Source organism: Trypanosoma melophagium (assembly GCF_022059095.1).
Source record: "Trypanosoma melophagium isolate St. Kilda chromosome Unknown ctg7segment0, whole genome shotgun sequence".
NCBI classification, from domain to species: Eukaryota; Euglenozoa; class Kinetoplastea; order Trypanosomatida; family Trypanosomatidae; genus Trypanosoma; species Trypanosoma melophagium.
Genome location: NW_027125190.1, coordinates 263,210 through 288,460, shown reverse-complemented (window position 1 = coordinate 288,460; position 25,251 = coordinate 263,210). Strand labels below are relative to the sequence as shown.

Sequence of the window (25,251 nt, the reverse complement as noted above, 5' to 3'; positions counted from 1 at the left end):
GAGGAGAAAGGCCTTAATGTTGGTGCAGCAAATAATCATAATTCGTGTTTATATATATATTTTTTTTTCTGTTTTGCCATTACGTTGATTGTTTCATGTGATGATAAAATTAATATTTCCCATTTTCTTCCCCCCCCCCCCCTTAAAAAAAAACACTGCGTTGTTTCTTTAACTCTCAGTCTCTGCTCCTGTCTCTTCTCCGGCGCACCATCCTTGTTTGCCGGAGAACTGAAATTCTGCCTGATTTACTTCATGTGCTCTTTTTTAATATTTTTACGTTCATTTTGTTATTTATATATCTTTTTTCATTTTTTTTTTTTCTTGTATTTTTGATAGCGTCCAGTCTCTTCACCGCTTTCCATATCATAAGGCAATCTCCCTTTTTTAATTTTTATTTTTGCTTTTTTTTTGCTGGTTCCCTCTATCTCTATCTCTCTCTCCCTCTCTTCATTGCTTTATACTTGAACGAGGACTTATTTAATGCAATTTTTTTTTCTCTCTTCATCCGTTTGCACAGCTTCTGCCTTTCTCGCTCACTCTTGTCATTGGTTCCCACGGCAGTAAGGTGAGTTTGTGGCCCTCCCCCACATATTAAGTTGGTGTGAGAAAAACAAACAGAAACAGTTGTTTGGCAGTCCCTGGTCCTCCAATTAAATTGTGAGAGAAAAATGCACGTGTTTCTTTTGGGTCCTCCAGGTAGTGGTAAGACGTCAATTGGAACAGTACTTAAGGAACGTTACGGTGTCTGTCATGTAACACCCAATGAGGCGGTGTCGCAAGCCGTGGAGAACAGTCGAACAGCGTTTAGCGAAAAACTTCGTCACCTCCTTAATGAGGGAAAACCTATCCCTGATTGGTTGCTGACAAGAGTGGTGGCTGAAGCCACACGGGGACCAGATTGTATCAATGGATTCCTCCTTGATGATTTCCCTAAAACGGCTGCACAGGCACAACTACTAAACGATGAAGGTGTAAAACCTGATGCCATTGTTTTACTTAATATCGCTGACCGTGTTCTTATCGATCGTTACTCAGGACGATGGGTTCATTCAGCTTCTGGGCGTATGTACCATACATTGTATAATCCCCCAAAGGTAAAGGGACGTGACGATGTTACCGGACAACCGTTGGTGCAACGAGCAGAAGATACAGAGGATGCTGTTCGGCAACGACTCGCAAAGTTTCAGCAAAACCTGAGTGAAATTAAGCTTGTTTACGAAAAGGAAGAGTTATGGCATACTGTGAATGGCTATGCAACATTAGATACTGTGGATCGCTCTATTTGCCGTGTTTTAGACCCCATTCTTGCGGCTAAACACCGTCGATGGTGGTCTACACTGTTTTCATGGAGGAAATAATTCTATCAAATGGGTTAGTGTTGTTTTAGGCAACTCATATTATTGTTATTTTGTATAAAACTATTTCTCTTTTTTCTTTCCTTCTTTCTTTCCCATTCCTTCCTTCCTTCCTTCCTTATACGAGTAGTACCTGCAGTTTTCGTTTGCAATAATCTTGATTTCCGTTCTATAATTCTGCCTATTACGATTTTACTTTTCTTCTACATGGATTCCTCTTAGGCAAATTTATAACTCTTTTCATTTGAGTGAAAGGAACAAAAAAAAAAAAAAAGATAACAAACATAACAAATAAACATGGTTTTTTTTCTACGAAGAGCGGCTGTCAAAAAATGCACAGGAAAAGTAGTTGTTTTTGGCGCAACTTCAGTTGTAGGTCAGTCACTCTCGCTCTTATTAACACTTTGTCCACATGTAAAGGAAGTGTTCTGTTGTGGGAGTCTAAACAAAGCCATAGATGATACAATGAAAACACCCGCTCACGGTGTTGCTGTTGATCTCTCTCATATTGACACTAGCACTCTTGTTAGGGGTATCGACAATCCTTCCCATTGGGAGATTGCACTAAGTGGGGCACAATTGGTTTTGATATGCTCTGGCAATGTTTTTGATCCACCACGAGTTCATCGTGACCTCTCATTATCGGAATCTGCCCCAGAAGTTATAGTTGCAATGGAAGCGGTAGCACGAGCTGCACCAAAGGCTGTTATAGGTGTTGTATCAAGTCCCGTTAACGCTCTTGTGCCTCTCGCGAAGGAAGTGCTTGTGCGACACAGTGTTTTTGACCCACGTAAACTATTCGGTATTACAAGTCTGGATGTTGTGCGCGCGAGGACGCTAGTAGCACAAGAGTTGCAAATGAATCCTTACGACGTAAATATACCGGTTGTAGGAGGTAGAGGTGGTTTAACGGCGTGTCCACTGATAGCACAAACTGGGTTGCGAATCCCTCATGAGCGAATTATGCGTCTATCAGAAAGATTGCAGTCATATGGAGCCCCTATACCTGATAATAATAGCAATGAGACTATTTTAAAGGATGGACAGAAAACGGAAGAGAGTAAAAATAATAATTTTGACTTAGATGTAGCCCCACCTGTAGGTCTATCATTGGCGTATGCTGCGATGGAGTGGTATGTGTCTGTATTGAAGGCAATGAGAGGTGATCGTGGCATCATTGAGTGTACTTATGTAGAGTCTACGATGCGAAAGGAAACACCTTTTTTTAGTTCACGTGTTGAGCTTGGGGAAGAGGGTGTGTCGCAATTACTACCGATAGAACCGTTGACTTCGTACGAAGCAGAATTGGTGGAAGCAGCTGTCCCGCTTATTGTTGAAGATGTCGAAGCCGGAGTACGTTTTGCTTCTATGAAAACAAAAGAAGTATAAAGGTGACAGTAAACAAGTATATTGTACTTGAAACCTTTTATTTACTTCAGCATAAACCATTACTGGCTTGCAACTATACAATCGGTCAAATTCACATGGAGTTGTATCGTTTACCTACTGATGGACTACAAAAGTGGAGGAAAAAAAGGTGAGAGCTGGAGATAGTCCCTGATTACAAGGGTAATGGGTATATCTATATACATCTTTTGGGGGAATTGCCTCTATTTACTCTATTTGTCTATCAGAACATTTCTGCGTTTGTGAAATGATAATATTAGATATTATTATTATTATTATTATTATTATTATTATTATTATTATTATTTACTTGTTCTTGGTTTTCTTGTTTTTTCTCTTTTAATGCACCAGTGTGAAAAACCATCGTTTTTATTTTCTTCATTTTCTTATGGATGTATCACGAAAAAAGGAAAAAGAAAATCATTTACAAGATACCTATAAAAAAAACTTCCTAATAAAAAATATGCACTCCTGCGCTCCTCGCTACAGTAAGGTTGCCGTTATTGGGGCTGCTGGCGGTATTGGTCAGCCCCTTTCTCTTCTGTTGAAGAATTCCCCATTGGTATCGGCACTCAGTTGTTACGATGTCCGCGGAGCACCAGGTATGGCAGCAGATCTTTCGCATATCTGCTCCCCTGCCAAAGTGACGGGGTACGCAAAGGAAGACATCAAGAAGGCTCTCAACGGTGTCGATGTTGTTTTGATCCCCGCCAGTGTACCACGCAAGCCAGGCATGAGCCGTGATGACCTCTTTGATGCGAACACTCCTATTTTTCGGGATCTCGTGAGTGCATGTGCCAAGGAGTGCCCCAAGGCTATCATTGGTATTATTGCAAATCCTGTCAACAGCTTAGTCCCATTTGCTGCGGAAACGCTCAAGAAGGCTGGTGTGTTTGACCCTGCGCGTCTCTTTGGTGTTACAACACTCGATATCGTGCGTGCCCGGACCTTTGTGGCGGAGGCAGCTGGCAAAAGCCCATATGGCGTTCATGTTCCGGTGGTTGGCGGCCACAGTGGCCCGACGATTGTGCCACTTCTTTCCCAAGCGGGCGTGCAGCTGTCGGAGAGTCAGGTGAAGGCCATCACACACCGCGTGCAATCCGGTGGTGAGGAGGTGGTGCAGGCAAAGGACGACGTTGGCTCTGCCACGCTGTCGATGGCATACGCCGCCGCGGAGTGGGCCTTTTCAATCCTGAAGGCCCTCCGTGGTGACAGTGGCGTCGTGGAGTACACCTTCGTTCACACCGACGTTATGCCAGGTGTGACGTACTTCAGTTGCGCCGTCGAGCTGGGCAAACACGGAGTTGTGAAGACGGAGAGGCCTAAGCTCAACAAATTTGAGGAAGGTTTAATGGAGAAGTGCCTCGTGGAGCTGAAGAAGAATATTGCACGTGGTACGGCATTCGGATCAAAATAGAACACGGAAGAAGGGGTCACAAAGAAAAATGCGACAAAGAATAGGATGGAATGATAATGGAACAAAAATTCTTTTTTTTCGAATTGGCTCGTGCGAGCATAGCAAAGATACAAAAGAAATATTTTATTTGAACAGAAGAGAGAAAAGAAATAAAAAACGGAAAATGATTTCTTCAAAGCGTCTTGCATAGTAGGTTGTGGTGAAAATACGTGCGACTTGGGTAAAACGGATATAAATGGAAAGAAAGGCTACGTATTTGTTTTGTTTTTTATTTTCGTAAAAGAATAAAGGAAAGGAAGGGTGCGCTTGTGTCTGTGTGTGTGTGTGTACCTGCGTGGTCATGTTAGGAAAAGGCAAAAAAAAATGTTTTTCATGATATTTGTTCCTTTTTTTAGTGTTTTGTTTTTGCAACCTAATTTTCTTAAACGATCTTTGGTTTTTTTCATCTTCATCTTCTGAAAGATAATATTATCTGCGCAAGCTGACATTTCTCTTATTTGGGGTATTATTTATTATTATTATTATTATTATTATTATTATTATTATTATTATTATTATTATTATTATTATTATTATTATCATTATTAATTGTCTCAAGTTTTTCCTCCCCCTCTTTCGATGTATTACATCTCAACACGCCTATTTATATATGCAGTGAACTTTATTTTTCTTGTTGTCCTACTTCTGCCATTTTCCTCGCATGGAAAGACGACTATCCATCTTGTGCCACACACGCATGATGACGTGGGATGGCTGAAGACGGTGGAGGAGTATGAGTACGGCCTCAACAACAGCATCCAGGATGCGAATGTGAATGGCATTATCTCGAGTGTGGTTGGTGGGCTTTTGTTGGACCCCCGGAGACGGTTTACCTACGTTGAGATTGGCTTCTTCTCGCGTTGGTGGGCGGAGCAGTCGACCGCCACGCGTGCTGCCGTGCGTGGACTCGTCGCCGACGGCCGCCTGCAGTTCGCCAACGGGGGTTGGACGATGCACGACGAGGCGACCACGCACGTGTTCGACATGATCGACGAGACAACGTTGGGGCACCGCTGGCTGCTCCGCGAGCTCAACACCGTCCCCCGCGTAGGCTGGCAGCTGGACCCCTTCGGGCACAGCGCCACACAGGCGGCGATCCTCACAGCACGCGCCGGTCTCATCGCCACGTATTTTGCCCGCGTTGACTATCAGGACTACCGTTTCCGCGCCGATACAGGCAGACGACAGTTCTGGTGGCAGCCAAGTCCCTCACTCCCAAAACTACGCATCTTTGCAGAAATTAATCTTCGAGAAACTTACTGCCCACCACCAGACTTCTCCTGGGACATAATAAACTACAAGTCATATTCAGATTCCACAACATGCTCAAAAACTATTGTGGAAGATAAGGAATCTCAGTGCTACAATGTCCCACTCATATTAGAGCGATTTAAAGCAGAAGTACGACGTAATATGAAGGAAACAAAAGGCGAACACATTATGTGGACTATGGGTTGCGATTTCACCTACTTTGCAAGTGATTTATGGTATAATAATATGGATAAGTTGATTAAAATAGTCAACGATGATGGAGAATTTTCAGTGCGCTACTCCACACCATACGAATATACACTTGCAAAGTTAGAGGAATCGCAAAAAGGTATTGTGTATGATATTAAGAGGGATGATTTCTTTCCATATGCGAGTGCCCCACATCAGTTTTGGACAGGCTACTTTACATCACGCCCTACTTTAAAGCGACTTATACGTAAAATAAGTAGTTATTGGATCGCTGCACGACAAGTGGAGTTCTTTGGGGGGATTCCTTCAGGTGAACTACCGTTGATAAGTGATGCCCTTGGTATTGTACAACATCACGATGGTGTTACAGGCACTGCGAAACAACATGTTACATTTGATTATATTAAGAAACTAACCAAAGGTTATGAAGATGATTTGGTAAATCGTTTACGCCGAGCATTTGCATCTGAGCCTTTTAATATTTCTAATGTACAACACTGTCTTTTATCAAATGTTTCGGTGTGTCCTGCAACAGCTGTAGGACTTGCAAAGCATGGTGATGCGGTCACTGTAATTGTTTGGAACGGAAATGCTCATCCCGTCAGAAATAGTGTTATAAAGATTCCCGTTCCGATACCTAACGTGTTTGTAACTGGTAATGGTATTCGTCGATATAGTGTGTTTGAATCTTCTGTGGAGGTTGGTGATTATTCTAATAAAAATTTGGATTGGCTACCCTATACACTTGCGATAAACCTACAATTGAAGCGTTTTGCAGTCTTGAAGCTTGTCAGACTTTCTTCTTTATCCTTTGTTGGACCTGTTAAATCCCCATTGTTAGCGCACACCCAAAAATTACAGTCAGTGACGGAAGTATCTAATGATGCCCTTATCTTAACCTTTGGTAATAATGGCTTGCTTGAGCGTATCACTGTGCGAGAAACTGGCCAAACCGTAAAAGTGGTACAAGATTGGTGCTACTATAAAAGTAATCAAGGTGACAGAATATCCCGTGTGTCAGGTGGTGCGTATCTTATGCGTCCTGTAACCAGCAGCACATGCGAGCCCATTACAAAATCTCCAGTGAAGGTGAATCTTGTGGACTCAACTTTTGGGGTTGTGGAGCAGCACTTTGGTGACACTCTTGTGCAACGAATGACACTTCGTGGAGATGTCGTAGATCTGGAGTTTACTTCCTTTGGTATTCCAATCGATGATCAATTTGGTCGTGAACTGGTTGTACGATTTCGCACATCTGTTGAGAATGGAGATGTATTTTATACCGACAGTAACGGACGTGAGATGCAGAAGCGACGCATTGACTATCGCAGTGATTATCCCTTTTTACAAACGGAACCTGTGGCTGGAAATTACTACCCAGTGACAGCGTTGATTTTTATTAATGATACAGAGTCACAGTTCAGTGTCTTTCCAGATGCTGCAATGGGCGGAACAAGTCTTCAAAATGGTGAGGTGCTTCTCACGGTGCATCGGCGCCTTCTTAATGATGATTCAAAGGGAGTGGAAGAACCACTAAACGAAACCGAATTCGTCACGAGTTATGAAAATTGTCCCCGAAGTAGACGTAATCGTGAGTGTGGTCGTCATTACGGCCCACCATTGCATGTACGTGGCACATTGACTTTTGCGGTGACAAAAAGTGGTCCAACAGCCATGCGTCGTGTACGTGAGCAACAGGATGAAAAGTACTATGCACCACTTGTATTGTATTCTTCGTCATCATATTTTTCTTCTCGAAAAAAGACTTACACTGAAATTGACTTTGGAGCGACTTTACATCCAAGCCTGCAGATTCTTACAATGCAACTTTTTGACAATCAAACGCTTCTCTTACGTCTGGGACATCGCTACGCCATTGGTGAGGATCCTGAACGTTCTGTGAATGTTGAAGTGCAGTTGTCAGCGCTAATTACTAATGTACCAGGGTGTACCGTTGTTAGTATCGATGAGGTTTCGCTTACAACAATTGAAGTGGTGAAAAAAAATGTAAGTACCGTGAATATAAGCCCAATGGACATCCGCACCTTTATCTACCATCTAGAATCACGAAAATAGTATGATAGAATGAGAAGAAAAAGGATTGTACATAAGAGGATCCATTATAGGCTGGCATGAAACTGAATCTAGTAAGCTGGAAAAAAAAACAAGTGTAAGAAGATATATACACAAACACGGACACGAAACAATAATAATAATAATAATAATAATAATAATAATATTCAACGACAAAAAAAAGCAAAAATGTTTATGATGATATGATGATTTATGGGTATTGTGCGTTAACGAATGGGAACAAAATGCCAGTGAGAGATATTTGAGTTTGAGTAATGTATATTACCATAAACAAGAAGGGAATCTCCATTAAACAGTTGTTCTTCAAGTCATATCTCCTGTGTTCAATTTTTTTTTTCCTCCCTACTTCTGTGGTTGAAAATTAAAAAAAAAATCCTCTTACTTTCACAACGAGAGGCAAGTTAGGGTGGAATAATGGTATTATGTCTCAATTCATGTCGTTCTTCTCTACTGTGTGTTTGGTTGTAGCTATATTTATGTGATATCTGCTGGGGTAAAGTATGGCCATTCTTCTTCATATGGGAGGATTCGTTGCTAGTGGTTTACATGCACAATATTGATACTTGTTAGGCGTAATTGTATACTCCCTGGTTGTGATTATGTTGCTGACTTCACGTGCTATATGGGATGAGTGAGTGGTCTGTAGCACTTTCCGCCTGTGTAGTCATACATGTTACTACTCTTAACGCCATCATAGTCACAGATGGCAGAGAATTCAACGGATATGGAGTAATTATCAGCGAATATTAGTATGTTTCTAATATGTTTATCCTTTTTTTTCATTTTCTTTTTTAATATTTCAAGCATGAAATCCCATCTCATATGTTTAAAAACTTTTGAAGCTTTCCCACGACTCTTTGGTCCTGTTTTCTAGAGAAAACTTCAAACGAAAAAGGTAGGAGAGCTGAATGTATTTATCCCTCGTTACGAGCGCTTCATTGCTATTTGTTGTTTCTGTTCTCAGAGATGTTTTCAGTTTGTAGAGAAATAATTATGACTATTCTGTAGATGATAACTCATTTCATCCTTTTATTTGACTCTCTCTATGTCTAATTTCTTATGTTTTTTTTTAGGGGTGGAGCAGGGGTTGCAAAGGGAATGGTTATGCTTTACTGTTTTTTTTTCTTTGAACGAAATCAAATAATCTTGTATTTTACTTGAACTTATATTGATCCTGATCGTAGCGAAATATAGTTTTGACTACTCACTTAATCCATCCCTCTCTACTCCTTGCGTGGGAGGAGATGGGTTAAAGGATCTTTCAGTACTTAGTTTTCCTCAAGGCCCATGTTTTTTTTCTTGGTCAAAAAAATAATAAGTTTATATGAAAATATCCGATGAGGTAATTGATGAGAAATGTATCAATATATTCTTTCCAGACGCAACGACAAGATTTCTTTTTTCCCCCTTTCCTTACTCCTTTTTTTTTTTTTTGAAAAGAAGTATAACATCGACTATTCTTTTTTTTTTTTTTCTTGTGTGGGTTTTTTTTTTCCGTTTATGGTGATGCTTCTACGCTAAAGTAGTTTTCATGTGTCCATTCGGGGCACCGTTTCTGTCTCTATTGTCGTCGTATCTGTGCGTTTATTTCACTACTCTATTTTTTTTTATCTTTTCCTTTGACGCTTCTATTTCTTTTCCCCTTTCCTCCCACTAATAGAAAGAAAATATCATTCTGTGTGTGTGTTCTTTTCTTATTCATAATTGCGAAGGTGTGTGTATCTGTGTGTGTGCGTCTCAGTGTAGGATCCCGTTTGCTAGGATGAACAGCGGGGCGTATGCAGATGGTAGTACTGATAAGAAGAAGAAAGAAAAGAAGGGATTTAAGGTTGATCGTTACGAAAACTATCAGCGCAAGCAACTCAAGAAACTCACTGGTAAGGATACCAGCAAGAATAACAACAATAGCAAAAACGGTAGACGAGTGAAGGCAATTGTTTTCGATGATGCATCTCGACGTGAGTTTCTTCTTACGATGCACAAGCGCAAGAACGAACGACGTGTAAAGGCGTTCTTCGACGCAAAACAAAAAATGAGGCGTGAAAATGCAAAGACACGCCGTGCTCAACGCGAAGAAGCACGACAAGCCTATAATCGCTTCGCCGCTGTTCCTATTTTGCCTAACTTCACATACCAGTTACCACGTGAAAATGAAGATAATCTCGGTGAAGAAGGGGAGGATGAGTATGGGGATGAGGAGCATGGTGTAGTGGTAGACAAGGAAACTTTTATGGACGAAGACACCACTACTACTGCATCGAAAGGCAACAGCAAGCGCCGCCGTATTCTTGCAACAGAAAAGACAGTACATGTTATGCCGAGTACCATGCGAGGGGAGAATGATGTACCAGAACCATCAGCGTCAACTTCTTATTGCAACAATCGCATCGATGATGATTACGTAACTGTTGAAGTGAAACCACTATTTGGAAAGCCAACTTCAACTTATACAGATGCTGCTGGTAATACTATGGGAACAACTTCTATGCTGCCGTCCAATGACTTTTCTGATCTTCCCGAAGTGGTAGAACAGGAGCTGTTGCGGCTTAAAAAGGAAACAAAAGGTGCCGCTAGAACAAAACCGCGTTCACAAACGCTGAAGGTGCTAGAAAAAATTCGAAAGATCAAGAAGCACTCACGCAAAGGACATGGTAAAAAAACAGCAAAGGGGAAGAAACGAAATCGTCGATAATTGTTGTGATTCTCTTACCCTGTTTATTTTATTTTATTCTATTTTTCGATTAAAACACACCTGAGTGAATTATTGGATGGGTGAAACTTTTGTTAGTATTTGAGTTTTAAGGTAAGTGTATATCTAAATAAAGGTTACTTTGTACCGTGTACATTTTATTTCTTTTTTATTTTTCTTGTTCCTTTTTATTTTATGGTTTTTGTTCTTGCTTTTATGTTTCTTTCTATTTGAATGGTATTTTATGGGTGTAAAAGGGGTTATTGGGTGTTTGTGAGTAGGTGGAAGGGGGAGTAAGTATGCTATTGCCGAGACGGCAATTCTGCGCTATGGGGATAGATACCAGTTGCAGTCTCCACTCTCTGGTAGTCTGCGCAGGGCGGCATCAACGGCACTCTTATCATCAATCACACCGTTCCCCTGTTGTCTGTCGTGGCGTTGCGGAATGCCAAGAACACATGCGGTTGTTGCTGCAGGAGATGTCCGGGGCTCGCACGTTGTTGGCGGCACACGAGGCGGCCACGCGGTTTGTGGCAGCGGTGCACGCGACGGTTCTTTTCCCGCGCGATGTTGTGAATGACGTGCAGGACTTCGCCGCCCGACTTTCACGCGCCCACGCGGAGTTCCCTGCGGTTGCGGCGTTCGACGCGTGGGTGGAGGCCGCCGTGCCGCCCGCTGCGGAGTTTGTGTCCGCCGCGGAACTCACGCGACTCGTCTTGTCGTTTGGGCGGTACCACCGCGGAGTGCGTTGGGGCGGCGACTGGCAGCGCGGTGGGTATCGCGTGCATCCATGGCACAATACACACTGCCCCGCCACACGCGCAGAGCAGATGCCGTACGTACACTTGCTACAATGGATGCTGCATGCCAAGCCGCGCAGGCGAAACACCGGTCAACACGGTAATACAAGTGATGAGGAGATAAAAAGATTCGGTGATCTTCTTATTGAACCGCTATCACCACGAGATGAGGCAATGCAAGCGTGGCACGCTACGGAGGCCTTTCTTCCACCATCAAGGAAGAATGCGACGTCTATGAGTAGTAACACGGGATTTACCGCACTTGACTGTGGTTGTCATAGTGGGTATATGATGGATCTTCTTTTAAAAGCTGGGGCACATCATATAGTGGGTGTTGATGTTTCGAAGCATACAATTGGAAGCGCAGAGGCAACCGTACATGAACATTTGCGGGAACAACGTAGTGCGGGTCATGTTTCCAAACGAGTACACTTTATGCGTTGTGATGTTCTACCTGAATGGGATACCGTAACACCAAAGGAAGAGGGAGATACTGTATTGAAAGAGAGTGTGTTGACTACTGCTGCTAAACGCCGTAGACGTGAAGCACGACAGCGCAATATCGCCGTTGATCCGGTTTCTGTGGAGAGGGAAAAGGATTTTGGTCCTGTTGATTTTCTCGTTTTCCACCCTCCAGTGAAACCCCTCTTTCCCTCATGGCCTTTTTTGGAAGATGCTCTTAATTCTATGGATTTTGCAGGGACGGATGTGGGAATACCACATCCGCATTCCTCTTTAACAGTTTTACGTGAAATACTGCAGCAACTTCTATTTGTTTCTTCGAATGAGAACAGTAACAATTCCTCACGACAACACCGACGCAAAATACCATTTATAAAAGATGGTGGATATGTCGCTTTTATTCTACCTCGAACCTTTGATTCGAAGTCTATTCTGGAATATACTTCATTGGAACCTCTACTGAATGGTGGCAGTGTTGGTGTTACCCCAGTAATGCCTCTTGGAGACGTTGTTGTTACGACTTTGGAGGGATCGTATGAGTTAGTACTACGTCGCCGTCATTCACTTAAAGAGATGCTTGATGATTCTGAAGCAACACATCGACAGGATATGGCATACATTCGCTTATTTGCCCATCCACAGTTCCGTAAACGTATTGAGCGGGAATTGCAAGATTTTTACCAGGTACATCAAGGTTTAGATCTTCTTGTGCTGCGTAAGAAGGTAATGAGTAAAGATACCACTACTCTCTATAATGTAGATAATAACAAAGTTAAAGGAAATAGTCATTCTAATGATGGTACAATAAATGAATCTATTCAGTACGAAGATAGTTTTGAGTTTACGGAGTATATTCCAGCAAGTGCACCTTCTCCAGCACATCATTGGACAGAGATTATCCCCTCATACTCCTATCTAGAAGAAGACTTCTTTGGCAGTACTAAAACGACATCATCATCATCATCATCAGGATTAGATAAGGATAAAATACCAAAATCAGCAGTTACATATGAACGAAACTTTTTAGCTGTTGGTCATACCATCCCGCCTATGAGACGTAATGATTCGCGCGGTGACGATGAGTGGAGTCAATCAGAACTACAGACGATAGGACGAAACTTACAAAATTACCGTAATCTGTTTGCGGCTGAGCTAAAAGAGAAACGCTCGGGTCGTTTGCGAAAGATAGCACTTCAACCATTGGAAAAACAAGAGTGGTATATTGATGAGAAATTAGTCAAGTCAGAGTCTGCGAAGGTTGATTTGATTAATGAGTTATTGCGGTTTGATATGCAGGATTGGGACTAATATAATACCTGCAGATGAGAAGAAGGCGAACATTGCTTTAATTGCTTCTCGTTTCTTTTAGATTCTTTGAAATACATTCATATATATATATTTATTTATATTTATATTCGTGGATAATAATAATAATAATAATAATAATAATAATAATAATAATAATAATAATAATAATAATAATAATAATAATAATAATAATAATAATAATAATAATAATAATAATACTTATTATTATTATTTGGTTTTTATTATTTTGTATACTTGGACGGGACGCATTATCTTGACCTTTTTCCTTTCCCGTTTTGTTTCTATAGCAGTGACCTTAAAAAAAGATATATATATATATATATATATATATATATATATATCTTGTACATACAAGAATAGCATATTGGGGGGAAATGGGGGTTGCATACATGTAAGCCAAACATGCACACACACACGCACACACATACGTCCACATACAAATACACATTATATCATTACGGGAATTTAAAGAAAAAAGATCGGAGAAAGAAAACAATGGTTCATTCAAAAGAAGAAAAAAAGAAGAGAAAAAAAACAAGCACCAAAGCACATACATATACATATAGAGAACAATAGAAAGAAAAAAAAGAATAGAAACATGGGAGAAATGTGAGAAAGGGACACAATAGTTGAAGATCAACGCAAATATCGATGCTTTTTCTTTCTTTCTGTAGTTTTGTACGTAACAGTGTGTTGTTATATGTATGTGTATAGATGTGTGTATCCAGGCAGTGGCGTTCGAGTTTGTTTGCTTTTTTTTTTTGTTTTTCGTTTTTTCGTTTTTTGGGGGTGATTATCTTTTTTTTCTATTGTCAAACCCTTTTCGTTTTTATAATCCTCTTTTTTTTTCGTTTTCTGATTCTATCTCTCTCTGTGTATGTGTTTATGTATATGTGTGTGGGTCTGTGTGTTTCTCTCTTCTTTTTGTCTTGATTCCTTTATTTACTTTCTACAAAGATGTTTTTTTTTTCGTTTATTATTGTTATTGTTATTGCTGCTATTTGCATTTGTTGTTGTTATTGATCCTTTTTCTTCCTTTTATTATTATTATTATTATTATTATTATTATTATTATTATTATTTCTCTTCTATTTGAAACGCCTGTTATTTCTTTTCTTTCGTGTTTTCTTTCCTTTCACTTCGGTTCTTTTCCCCACACAACTCCCCCTGCAAGACGGGCAAACATGCGAGAAACAGAAATAAATAGATGGAGTCGCGCCATTAACGAGTTGAAAGAGAGAAGTACGAGAGAAATACAAAGAAAAGAAAGAGAAAAAAGAAAAGAGGATATGGGGGAGGAAAAAGGAAAAGCGAATACATAAAAAATTAGTCACACGTGTGTGTGTGTGTGTGTGAAGCGAAGAGAAGTAAAGAAATGAAGGAAAGTCAAAGAAAAAAAAATAAGTGAGGTAATGATAATGATTGTGTGAGCTGTAATTATATATATATATATATATATATATATATATATATATATATATATATATACAATGAATGGTGAGAGAAAAGAAAGAACGCAACAAAAACAAATGACGAATGAAATTCAACTTCCCATCATAAAAAAAGGAGAGAAAAAAGAAAAGAAAGAAATAGTGTTGAGAGAAGAAAAAAAGAAAACGAGGGGAATCACCCATTACGACATTAGCAGAGCTAATGGCAAACGGCTACTAAGCATGACTACAAATGTTGTTGCATATGTTTTTTTTTCTTTGTTTCTTTTTTTTTTATTTGGTTATTATTTTAAGTTTTTTTTCTTTTCTATTGTTACAATTCTTGATCTTCACATCTTTTTCACACCATTTTATTACATTTTCACTTCTCTTCTTTTTTTAGTAAAGAAATAATTTATTAGTTCCCCACTTTGCTCATTTATCTAAAAAGGAAAAAAGAAAACTTGCACGTTTGGAGCATTGCGAGTTCAATCTCTCTGCGTGTAGGTGTGTGAGGGGAAAGTAAGTGATATTGCACAAAACAAGAAGAAGAAAGGGTGTACACTGAGGAAAGGAATCAAACAGACATTCTACTACCAAAAGGAAAAAGGAAAGAAGAGAAGAGAAAGAAAAGAAGAAAAAGCAGAATATATATATATATATATATATATATATTCAAGGAAGGAGGCGAGAAAGATAGAAAAGGAAAAAAAGAGAGGAACTTAAGAACAGAGAAAGAAAGTGCGTACACTGGTGTTTAAGAGACCAGGCGCCCTATTAATATTATTATTATTTGCCTAATCAGTAGTTCCCCTACATCACACAGTTATATTTGTGATTCCATCTGAGTTCCTCTCACGAGGCATTAGTTTCTTCGTTTGTTTCTTGGAGTGATTGAAAAGAAGGAAAGAAAGAATAAAAGAGAAAAAGAGTGAGGAATTGAAAGTGAAAGTGTCATTTTGACTAAAATGAAGAGTAAGGCTTCAAATACGGCAGTGGTAATACGTACGGCGAACAACAATAGTAGTAGTAAAGGGAAGGGATTTCCACGCAAAAGCAAAGGGAAAGAAGTATACACAACACCAGTGAACTCCCCCATAACTTCTGCGGCCTCTCCTGTTTCTGCTCCTAAAGCTATTCCCATTGCTGCTGCTGCTGCTGATAATAATAATAATAATAATAATAATAATAATAATAATCACGTTAAACGTGATGATATTTCAATAACTCCAGTGATATCTAAAGAAGTGGGGCAGAAGACAGAGCGAGAAACACCAGACGGTGAAGGTTTATTTTTACAGCAACACACGGAAGCAGGAATGCATTTGAATATCGGCAACAAAACAAATCCAACATTAGAGGAAGGCCATTCAAATGTACCGGAAGTAAATGAAAATACTGCACGTAAGTCACGTAAAGGTTCTAAAAGTAGCAAAAAAGGAAAACCAGAAATAATACTTGCAAGTGAGAAGAGTGTGGATGCGAAAAAGAAAACACCGGTATCACGTCCATCTGTAAAGAAAGGGAAACTCAAGCAGCAGGTAAAGACTCCAAGGAAAAAGTCCATCTCCGTGGATGATACAATGGCAAACAGTATAAAGGCAAAAGACTTGGCAACGGATAAAGGAGAGAAAGAGTCTAAACATATCTTATCCGAGCAAAAAGAACAGGAAAAACAACAACAATTAAACTGCCCAATGGAATCCAAAACAGCTCCTATTCATATGCATATCATATCCCATAGTATAGCCTCCATGCAGAAGTTTGGAACATTCCGTGGTGTGACTGGAATTTCCTCCACATCTCCGCATTCCTCTTCTTCTCCTTCTCCTTCTTCTTGTTCGTATTCCTGTTCTTGCAGCACTTCTCTCGCGCCCAACAGAACTCTTAATTGTCCATTACATCCACACGAAGAGAGACGCACGAGAAGCACAAGTGGCGGTGATGGAAACGGCGATGACGCCACAGACGGCAATGCGAACACGGCCGCTTTGCAGCTGCAGGAACCACCGGAGAAACCACAACAACGTTACTTGGTAGAACCACCACCTACTATTCCGCGAGAGATTCGTAAAGAAACAACAATATCAACAACATTATCAACATCAATATCAACAACATTTGCTTCAGCGCGGGCGCCATCCGCACCACCGCTTGGTTCATCACCCCGTTCATCAGATGTCAATGCCTCTCTTGGGCTGCGCACAACACACACATCACTGGAGGACGCACTTGACGGGCTTCGCACAACTGATATTCTCTTTCCCACACGACAATTACTCACACGTAGTTTGGCATCACCGGCCGAGAAGGAACGCACGGCGACGATTGTGTTTGATCTCGATGAGACACTCTGCAATAATCGTGGTCACGGACCGGCAATACTTCGACCGGGTGCTGTGGAGATGCTACGACGTCTGCGAGCCCTTTATCCACATCCGCAATTACACCCACGTGATACACCTGTGCAGTCATCTGTTGTGGGGAAGTATGGGAAGACGGCAGCGGATAATAGTAGTGGGAATAGTCATAATCCGCAGGGAAAATCAACAAAAACAACAACAACAACAACAAAAGAAAAAGGAGGAATTGCTGGTGCTGCATCAACAACAGGAGGAGGAGGAGGAGGAGGAGCTTCGTATTCTGCGTCTTCTTCTTGTTCTTCTGCTATTTCCGATGGTGTAACACTGCGTTTGGAACTTATTATATGGACAGCGAGCGTGGAAGTAGTGGCTCGTCCTGTTGTTGCTCGTCTGGACCCCGATGGAACAATTCTTGATGATGTTATTTACAGAGATGTACGATGGTATCGTGAGGGTGGATATACAAAAGACTTGCGTCGTATTGGTAGACATTTAAATCGTAATATTATTGTAGAAAATGCCCCATCTTCTGTTTCTTTAAACCGACGTAATGCCATCCTTGTGAATGACTTTGTAAACAATAACACAGATCGTCAACTTATTATAGTGCAAGCCATACTTCAGGAATGGCTAGAAAACGTTAATGCTCTTGTGGTTTACAGACATCTTCAGCAATTAGAACAAAAACGACACCGTGTACAACAGGACGGGGGTGAAACACCTGAACCAGATCAATTGCTGGCACCTGCCTCTGTTGTAACGCAGGTCCGTAGTGCTTCTGCACACAGTTCTGTTTCAAGAAGCCGTGGTGATATTTCCCGCTCGTCATCTTCATTCTTTTCTGTGGGAATTACACTGCAGGAATTGGAATTACGCGCCTCCGCGATTCACTTTCTCACACAACACCCGTTTCTTTCACCAGGAACACGTTATGTACGGCCATCGGCGTGGAAGCAGGCGCTTAAGTGTATTACAGAAACAACAGTCCCCACCACCGCGGCGTGTACTAGTACAAATAATAATAATAATAATAATAATAATAATACAAATACAGCAGCAATAACCCCGACAAAAACAGCAGCATCAATAATAACAACAACTGAAGGGGGAGCAGGAGGAGGAAAACATACAAATCCAGCTTCAACGACTATAACTACAAATAGAAATATAACAAGCACCACAATAGGAGGAGGATGTGGAAGGAACACGCGGAGTACAACAACTGCCACTCCATCTCGTCCTGCTGTTATTGCGAGGCCGCGTGGGCACCGTTTGTTTGCCGAGATGGGACGAGCTCCTCGTGAAGTGCGATAAGAAAAAAGAAAAGGGAAAAAATAAATAAGGAAAAACAAGAAAAAAAAGGAAGTAAACAAAATTAAAAGCAGAGGAATACGAAAGAAGAAGAAGTAACAAAAAAAAAAAAGAATGAAGAGACATGACACCATTATAGAGAGATTCTGCTCCATTAATTCTTACTATTTCTTTTCAAGAAGACAACAACAGGAAAGAAAAGAAAAGGAGGAAGCGGCATAATGCTGCTTTTTAGTTCTTTTTTTTTTTCTTCCTCTTTCTTATTCTCTCTAATTCCCGTCCTATTTGACCTTAATGGGTTGTATTTACCGAAATGTCTCATGTATTAATCTACGGGATTTGTTCTCACCGATATGGTTTCCCTTTTTTTTCTCTCCCATAATTTGTGTATATGTATCTCTTTTGTGCTTACTATGTGTTCCCTTTTTTTTACTTTTTGTTTTTATTTTTGCAATGAGAGTAAAGAGTAATAAATAATAAAAAGAAAATAATAAAGAAATACAAATAGATAAACCGTTCGGCATCTAGAAGTGGTACAAAATAAAAAGTAAAACGAAGAAAAAAACCAAATCTGTACCAGTGTAAAAAGAAAAGGAAAGATAAAATACAATTTCATCGTCTTATTCTTGCTTTATTTTTGGAAAGAAATTGGGCGTAAGGGAGGGAAAAGGACATGTATATATATAATTATTCATTTTTATTCATTGTTATATATATATATGAATCGGATGAGGAAGCAACCATGGGAATTAAAGGAGGACCAGAACATAAATTTATTCGGTTGTAATGTGTTTTTTTTTTCTCTTGCATTTACTGATGTTTCGGTTATAGTTCTGTTGCATTGAATGCATTTTCTTTTTTATTATTTATTTATTTATTTACGTAAGCAAAGTAATAGTTACTATTTCCATCTTTTTTTCATTTTGTTTTGATTTTGCTATTTATCTCCTCTTATTCTCCTATGTTTTTTTTTTTTTATTGTGTGTACTTCCTTTTTATCTTAATTTGCTCTGCTTTCATTTTCTTCTACCTGTTGATCTCCCTGGTTCATGTACCGGGAGGGCAGCTGGTGAACAGGAGATGGAAATAAATATTTAAGAAGAGGAAAAGAAAAAGAAAAAGAAAAACGAGTCTATGAGGTGATGGGAATCCAATTACTATGTATATATATATATATATATATATATATATATATATATATATATATATCTCATTTTTTGTGTGTCTTGTTTGGTTATGGTTACATCCACTTAAGTAGATGTTACCCCTCTATCCTTTAAGCGTACTAGTTTGCTTTTTCTTTTTTTCTTTTCTCTCTCTTTCTTGTCTTCTCATTTTTTTTCTCTCCAGCTTAAATTTCTTCCCCCTATATCTTAAGAAAGAGGGTTTTGCTTTTCTTTTTTTTTTTGTGACTATCTATTTATCTATTTCTGTTTGTTTGTTTTCTCAAGATCATTCTTTGCCTCAGTATCGACTCTCTATGAAATAAGTGAATGATATTGAAGGTGTGCTATTAGCTGCTTCTGTTGTGTTTTATTTTTCCCATGTTTCTCTTCCTGGCAGTTTATAGTGTGTTTACGATCTTTTGATGTTCTTTTCTTTTTTTTTTTTGATTTTTCGTCATTTCATCTGTTTTTGGTGTCTCATTTGTTCCGCTTTGCTATTTATTTATATTTATGTGTGAAGGAAACTCTACTTTGTGATGTCTTTTTTCTTTTTGTTATCTGTGGCATTGCCGTATTTCTCGTGTGGGATTTATTTTAACCTTTTCCTTTTTGTTGTTTTTTTGTGATTAGATCTGTGGGTGTCCTTGAGTTGATATATTTATAGATGTATCTCTTTTTCATTTTTCTTTTTTCTTTGGTTATTTCTGTACTGCGATTTTCACTTGCTTTGATGCGTTATTTGGGATTTCCTACATTCTATTCGTTTTTTTTTCTTTTGCTGTTCTCCGTCAACATAGCTAATGACGACTGTTTTTTTTTTGTTGTTTTGTTTAATATTTATATTTGTATGTATGCATTTCTCCCAAACATTAGGAAAGAAGATAAAAAAAGGTGTGCAGAGAAGAAGAGAAAAATAAATAAGAAGATCATTTATGCAAGAATATATATATAAGAAAAACATGTGTCTACACACCTGTCTTCATATACGTTGTACATGATGAATACAGTTATATATATTTAACTATATACAAATGGTTTCTTTATTTCTTTCTTTCATTTTATTCTTTTTTTTTATTCCTTGGTATTTCTTTTGTTGTTATTTTCGGATCTATACACTATCTTTTTCTATTTCTCTTCTTTCTTTCTAATAATTCTATTCTAATGATGATGATGATAATAATAATAATAATAATAGTTTGAGGATGCGACGTGCTCAAGGACAGATCTATTCCCTCTCACAATTGCCAGAATCATCACTAGTTTTATATCTATCATCACTAATTAATACTCAGCGAAGTATCCACATATCTTCACATACAAACAATGGGAAGGAACAACAAAATGTAACGCCCTTCTTTGCTTCTCTGTTCCCTACATACTTTGAAGGTCTGAAAGACAATAGTAATAATAATAATAATAATAATAAAGAAGAAGGAGTGTATTCCTATTATGATAGAAGGCAACGAGAACGATTACTATTATTAAAACAACAATTGCGATTACCATCTCATAATGATAATAATAATAATAATAATAATAATAATAATAATAATAATAAGAATAATAATAATAATAATAATAGTGGGTCTAATGTTTTCCACGCTTCACATTATGCGGGGAAGAAAAGGAAAAATACATTTGTACAAGAGAGATCATCTCTGGACGCATTACGTTCATGGCATGTGATTGCAAACCTCAAACATGCAGTTTTATACGCCACGAATGGAGAAGAGAATCGGGATAACTCGACTACAATGAATCTAAATAATAATAATAATAATAATAATAATAATAATAATAATAATAATAATAATAATAAAACACACTTACAAAGTACAAATACTATAAAAAGTGATCGTGACACTGATAATAATGATGGGGCATTTACAAATCAAGTGAAAAGAAATATGACAAGAGATGAGGAAAACATACGAATTGGGAAAAAAACACTAGTACCATCTGATATTGTTCGACTCGTACGTCATTCGATTAAAACAATTCAAAAACATAAAGAAATGATAAGTGATATAACGGAAAAGACGGTATCTATGCTAACAAGCACAGAAGTCTACACACTAAACGCCAATACAGTAAGAACAAAAGACTCTCACAATAATAATGATGAAAGTCCAATACGTGAAGGTGTATTAACGCTATCGAAAGAAACTCTACTCGCCTATATCTTTGGTAATACCAATATTGAGATGAGTGAGGCGGCAAAAACGAGATTAGAACCACTACGACAAGGATTACATCAAACATTACAGTCCTCTGCGTATAGTTTTCACCTCACCTTTGAGACACTCGTACGACAGGGACAAGATCGAATGGCGGTGGAACTCTTTCGACGATGGTGGCGACATAATCCACATCTCTTCCCGCTTGAAATGGAATTACATCCAACAGAGGAGATAACGTCTATGCTGCGAATTGTGCGAGAAGAGAATGAAATAACATCAACACAGTGGGATGCGATTCGTAAACAATTGGCACAGGTGCCATATAAAAAGTATTTGGTGTCATCAGCGCTGTTTACACGAGTACTTATGGTTGCACTACGAATGGGTGAATCCTCCCTTGAAGAGGAGTTTGTCATGCGGGAAATTATTTTTAGAGGTGTATACATGACAGTTTGTGGTAGTAATAATAATAATAATAATAATAATAATAATAATAATAATAATAATAATATTGTTGCTACTGGTATTCGTAATGATAATGACACTATGAAACGTGGTATTCATAATATGGAAAGGACGATGGATAGATCTTTTCTATCCACGACTGGACTGCAATTTCATACCTTTAAGGAAAAATATAGTGATTGGTTAGTTCTTATTGGAGCTGTTGCGGCAGCTGTTTTATTAGAGCGACATGCAATGAGTTTTATGCGCGAGACACGCGGTGGGGCTTTATACAATCGTTTAGTGAATTCGGTTCGTATGGAGTATATGTTATTTCTTCAGCATGCATGTAACCCACATGTATACCAAGATGGATCCCATTCTAATTCTACTAATTCTACTAATTCTTCTTTTTCCTCACTATGTGGAGGGACGCCAGGTTGGGCAAAACTTCTCTTCACAACTGTACTTCGCTGCTTTGAGGAGTCTGGGGTATTTCACAGTTCCCACGCACGTCGTCCAGGGAACTCGGCGTTACTTTGGCAACAAATACACCTGCAGTTACTGCGACAATTTCCACATGTATTTCACGCCGGTAATACAGTTACAACGATACTGTGTTTTACAGCACTGGAAGAGGCGGCGGTTTCTTCATTGGGTACACATCGAATGTCATTTTGTGGAAAGGAAGAGGGATTGTACCGTTGGCGTTTGGAATGTCTAGCGCAACAGGGGATATCGAGTGGCAATACTTGCAATAATAATAATAATAATAATAATAATAATAATAATAATAATAATAAAAGTAATGGCATTCATAATATTACGTGTTTTAAGGCGTTAAGTGATATACCACGTATTTCTAGAAGATTAACAGCTCGCTTTGTCACTGCCCATTGTAAACTATCGAATATAGATAACACTGGATCTATTGAAAGTAATTCAAATGTCGTTTCTAAAGAATATTTTGAAAAGGGACTACATTGGAAACATAGAGAATCATTCGGTCAGGCAACTAGTCTTTCTGCCTCACAACTTAGTGTGCCTGTTTTTATGTCTGCACAGGAGGTAACCGATAGTGCTATATTCGCCATTGAGGAGATTGATGCGGCTTACCATAGTGTTTGTAACATATTTCGTGATCATACATCGCTTCTTATGTTGTCTCCTGATACTTCTCAATATGGTATTAATTCAAATGAACGGCGAAGTCGGGAAGATATTATAGCCGAAGCTTCACAACCGTCTATATTTCTATTTCTTCGTCTCGTATCACTTCTATCATCTATGGGTGAAATACCATTAACGCTAACAGATACCATATCCCAAATAACAGAGGATAATAAGAGAGAAGAAATAGACGAGAAGGATAACGAATATCATTTTCAACTTGTTGAATGTCTTGAAAAAGATATTATTCCTTTTTGTCAATTAAGTGTGGCATCCTACTTGCGTCGTTGTTGTGCGACGTGTCTTTCTCGTAGTGGGATACGAGGAATTCAGGCACTTGTGGGCGAACGGCAACATCTTCTTGAGCAGTTAACAGAAGGAGCGGCGATGGAGCGAATTCTTGTGGGTTTACTTTGGGGAAGTGATAAGGCTAATAATGAGAGTCAAGATCATTTACAGTATTCCTTTGGAAGTGGTTCATTGGCGTGGCAAATTATTTCCCAACAACGTTCTACTATTTTTAATAATAAGAATAATAAATTGATAAATGGTACTACTACTACTAGTGGTGGTTGGTCACCTTTAGAAATGGTACTCTCCCATCTGGTAACACTAGCCCTTGCTATCCCTGATGACTACAGACACGTTGTCTACCTTTCACCATATATGCACCGTATTCAAGATGAAACAACGGATATGGATAACGTTTTTCTCTGTAATCTTCAGAGTGAACTACGTTGGAATCCACCGCCTGCAGTACACTTATACGTGTCTTTGCTTCAACTTCTCTTTTGGGTATTGGAGACGGAATCTGGTGTGAGTAATGTAGTGAAGGGGTCAAATAATGATTCCAATGTCTCTGGTACTGATGTTGATAATAATACATATAGTAAAGAGAATAACCGTAGTGAGTCTGATAATGACAATAGTGATAATAGTGATAATGATATTATTGAGGGAAATGGTATACCCTCTTTGAGTACAACAGCACATCATTGGTGTATAGTACAGAGTTCACTTCGAGGACAGTCTTCATCATCTTGCTCTTCACTTCCACCATTCTTACTGGAACGAATATGTCTTATTCTCATTTATAGTTGTCCAGATCTAGAGCTTATGTTGGTATGTATATTCTCTCTCTTTCAACAATCCGTTTATGAAGAGAGAAAAAGTGAGAGGGATGATACAGTAGTAGATAACACTCAGAAAGAGTCTCTTTCTTTCATTACACCACGATTGTTAACAAGTCTTTGTAGTTTACTGGTAATAAATGGTATAAATGGTAACTGTATTCGAGAGTGGAGACGAAGAAATGGAGCTCCTTCTTTGGCTACTGCCAAGGATGAAAATAAGAGATTGAACGATTGGCATCATGTGATGTTTAATCGTATGATGCCTGCAAATCCATTTGAGTCAAATGAATGTGAAAATGAATTATTAGATTCTTCCATGAATAATAATAATACTACTACTAGTAGTAGTAATAGTAGTGGTACTGAAGAGAGCTGCAGCGACAATAAGGAGAATAATGTCATTTTGACAGCAACTGAGTCATATGCAGGATTAAAACTTTTGGGTAGTGTTGTGCTTCACATACTGCTTAGCGATAATAGATGGAAATCTTTACGTGGTGATAACTATTACGTTTCCCTTTTTCTGTGCATGACAGAGAGGGAAGGAAAAGAAAATAAAAAAAAACTTGAAGCAATGGAAGTAAACACGGATCAAGTTAAGAGACGCAGAGAAAAGATATCTTTTCCATTAGGAGTGGTATTACCATCAAGACAGTTGGCCTCTGCGTATCCTGGTGGTGTACGTCAGCGTGTCACAAATATAAAAGATGCACTACGTGAGATGGGAGCAGAGAGACGTCAACAACTGCGTAACGCCCTGTTAACAACAACAAGAAGAAGAAAAGAAGAAGAAGCAATACTTGTAGCAGGTTCATTGTTTGATCTTTCACATGCTGATAGTGATAATGATGATGATATAGTGAACTTTTTTCTTCGAACTGGTGGTAGTAATGAGAATAAATGCGAAAAGGTAGATACAGGAGATGTGGCTTTACCCCGTTAATCTGCTACAGAGAAATAAATGATGTGTAGATTGTTATTTATTTATTATTATTTTTAAT

General features: G+C 38.9%; 8 protein-coding genes across 8 annotated transcripts; all 8 read left to right on the top strand.

The window, feature by feature from the left end:
- Positions 1-668: 668 nt before the first annotated feature.
- On the top strand, positions 669-1,358 carry LSM04_000593 (adenylate kinase; the record flags this gene model as incomplete). Its single annotated transcript, XM_067335153.1, has 1 exon — positions 669-1,358. The coding sequence occupies one exon, from the start codon at positions 669-671 to the stop codon at positions 1,356-1,358; it is 690 nt and encodes a 229-aa protein (XP_067186533.1).
- Positions 1,359-1,652: 294 nt separating this feature from the next.
- Positions 1,653-2,744, top strand: LSM04_008059 (Lactate/malate dehydrogenase; the record flags this gene model as incomplete). Its single annotated transcript, XM_067335142.1, has 1 exon — positions 1,653-2,744. The coding sequence occupies one exon, from the start codon at positions 1,653-1,655 to the stop codon at positions 2,742-2,744; it is 1,092 nt and encodes a 363-aa protein (XP_067186665.1).
- A 481-nt stretch (positions 2,745-3,225) lies between these two features.
- On the top strand, positions 3,226-4,179 carry LSM04_000432 (Lactate/malate dehydrogenase; the record flags this gene model as incomplete). The annotated part of the gene is made up of 1 exon (XM_067335131.1): positions 3,226-4,179. The coding sequence occupies one exon, from the start codon at positions 3,226-3,228 to the stop codon at positions 4,177-4,179; it is 954 nt and encodes a 317-aa protein (XP_067186529.1).
- A 618-nt stretch (positions 4,180-4,797) lies between these two features.
- On the top strand, positions 4,798-7,755 carry LSM04_005273 (Glycoside hydrolase family 38; the record flags this gene model as incomplete). The annotated part of the gene is made up of 1 exon (XM_067335120.1): positions 4,798-7,755. The coding sequence occupies one exon, from the start codon at positions 4,798-4,800 to the stop codon at positions 7,753-7,755; it is 2,958 nt and encodes a 985-aa protein (XP_067186615.1).
- Positions 7,756-9,535: 1,780 nt separating this feature from the next.
- Positions 9,536-10,465, top strand: LSM04_001847 (Nucleolar protein 12; the record flags this gene model as incomplete). Its single annotated transcript, XM_067335109.1, has 1 exon — positions 9,536-10,465. The coding sequence occupies one exon, from the start codon at positions 9,536-9,538 to the stop codon at positions 10,463-10,465; it is 930 nt and encodes a 309-aa protein (XP_067186553.1).
- Positions 10,466-10,761: 296 nt separating this feature from the next.
- Positions 10,762-13,032, top strand: LSM04_006227 (uncharacterized protein; the record flags this gene model as incomplete). Its single annotated transcript, XM_067335098.1, has 1 exon — positions 10,762-13,032. The coding sequence occupies one exon, from the start codon at positions 10,762-10,764 to the stop codon at positions 13,030-13,032; it is 2,271 nt and encodes a 756-aa protein (XP_067186632.1).
- Positions 13,033-15,451: 2,419 nt separating this feature from the next.
- On the top strand, positions 15,452-18,160 carry LSM04_002837 (FCP1 homology domain; the record flags this gene model as incomplete). The annotated part of the gene is made up of 1 exon (XM_067335085.1): positions 15,452-18,160. The coding sequence occupies one exon, from the start codon at positions 15,452-15,454 to the stop codon at positions 18,158-18,160; it is 2,709 nt and encodes a 902-aa protein (XP_067186575.1).
- A 2,365-nt stretch (positions 18,161-20,525) lies between these two features.
- Positions 20,526-25,193, top strand: LSM04_006344 (uncharacterized protein; the record flags this gene model as incomplete). The annotated part of the gene is made up of 1 exon (XM_067335074.1): positions 20,526-25,193. The coding sequence occupies one exon, from the start codon at positions 20,526-20,528 to the stop codon at positions 25,191-25,193; it is 4,668 nt and encodes a 1,555-aa protein (XP_067186638.1).
- Positions 25,194-25,251: the final 58 nt, after the last annotated feature.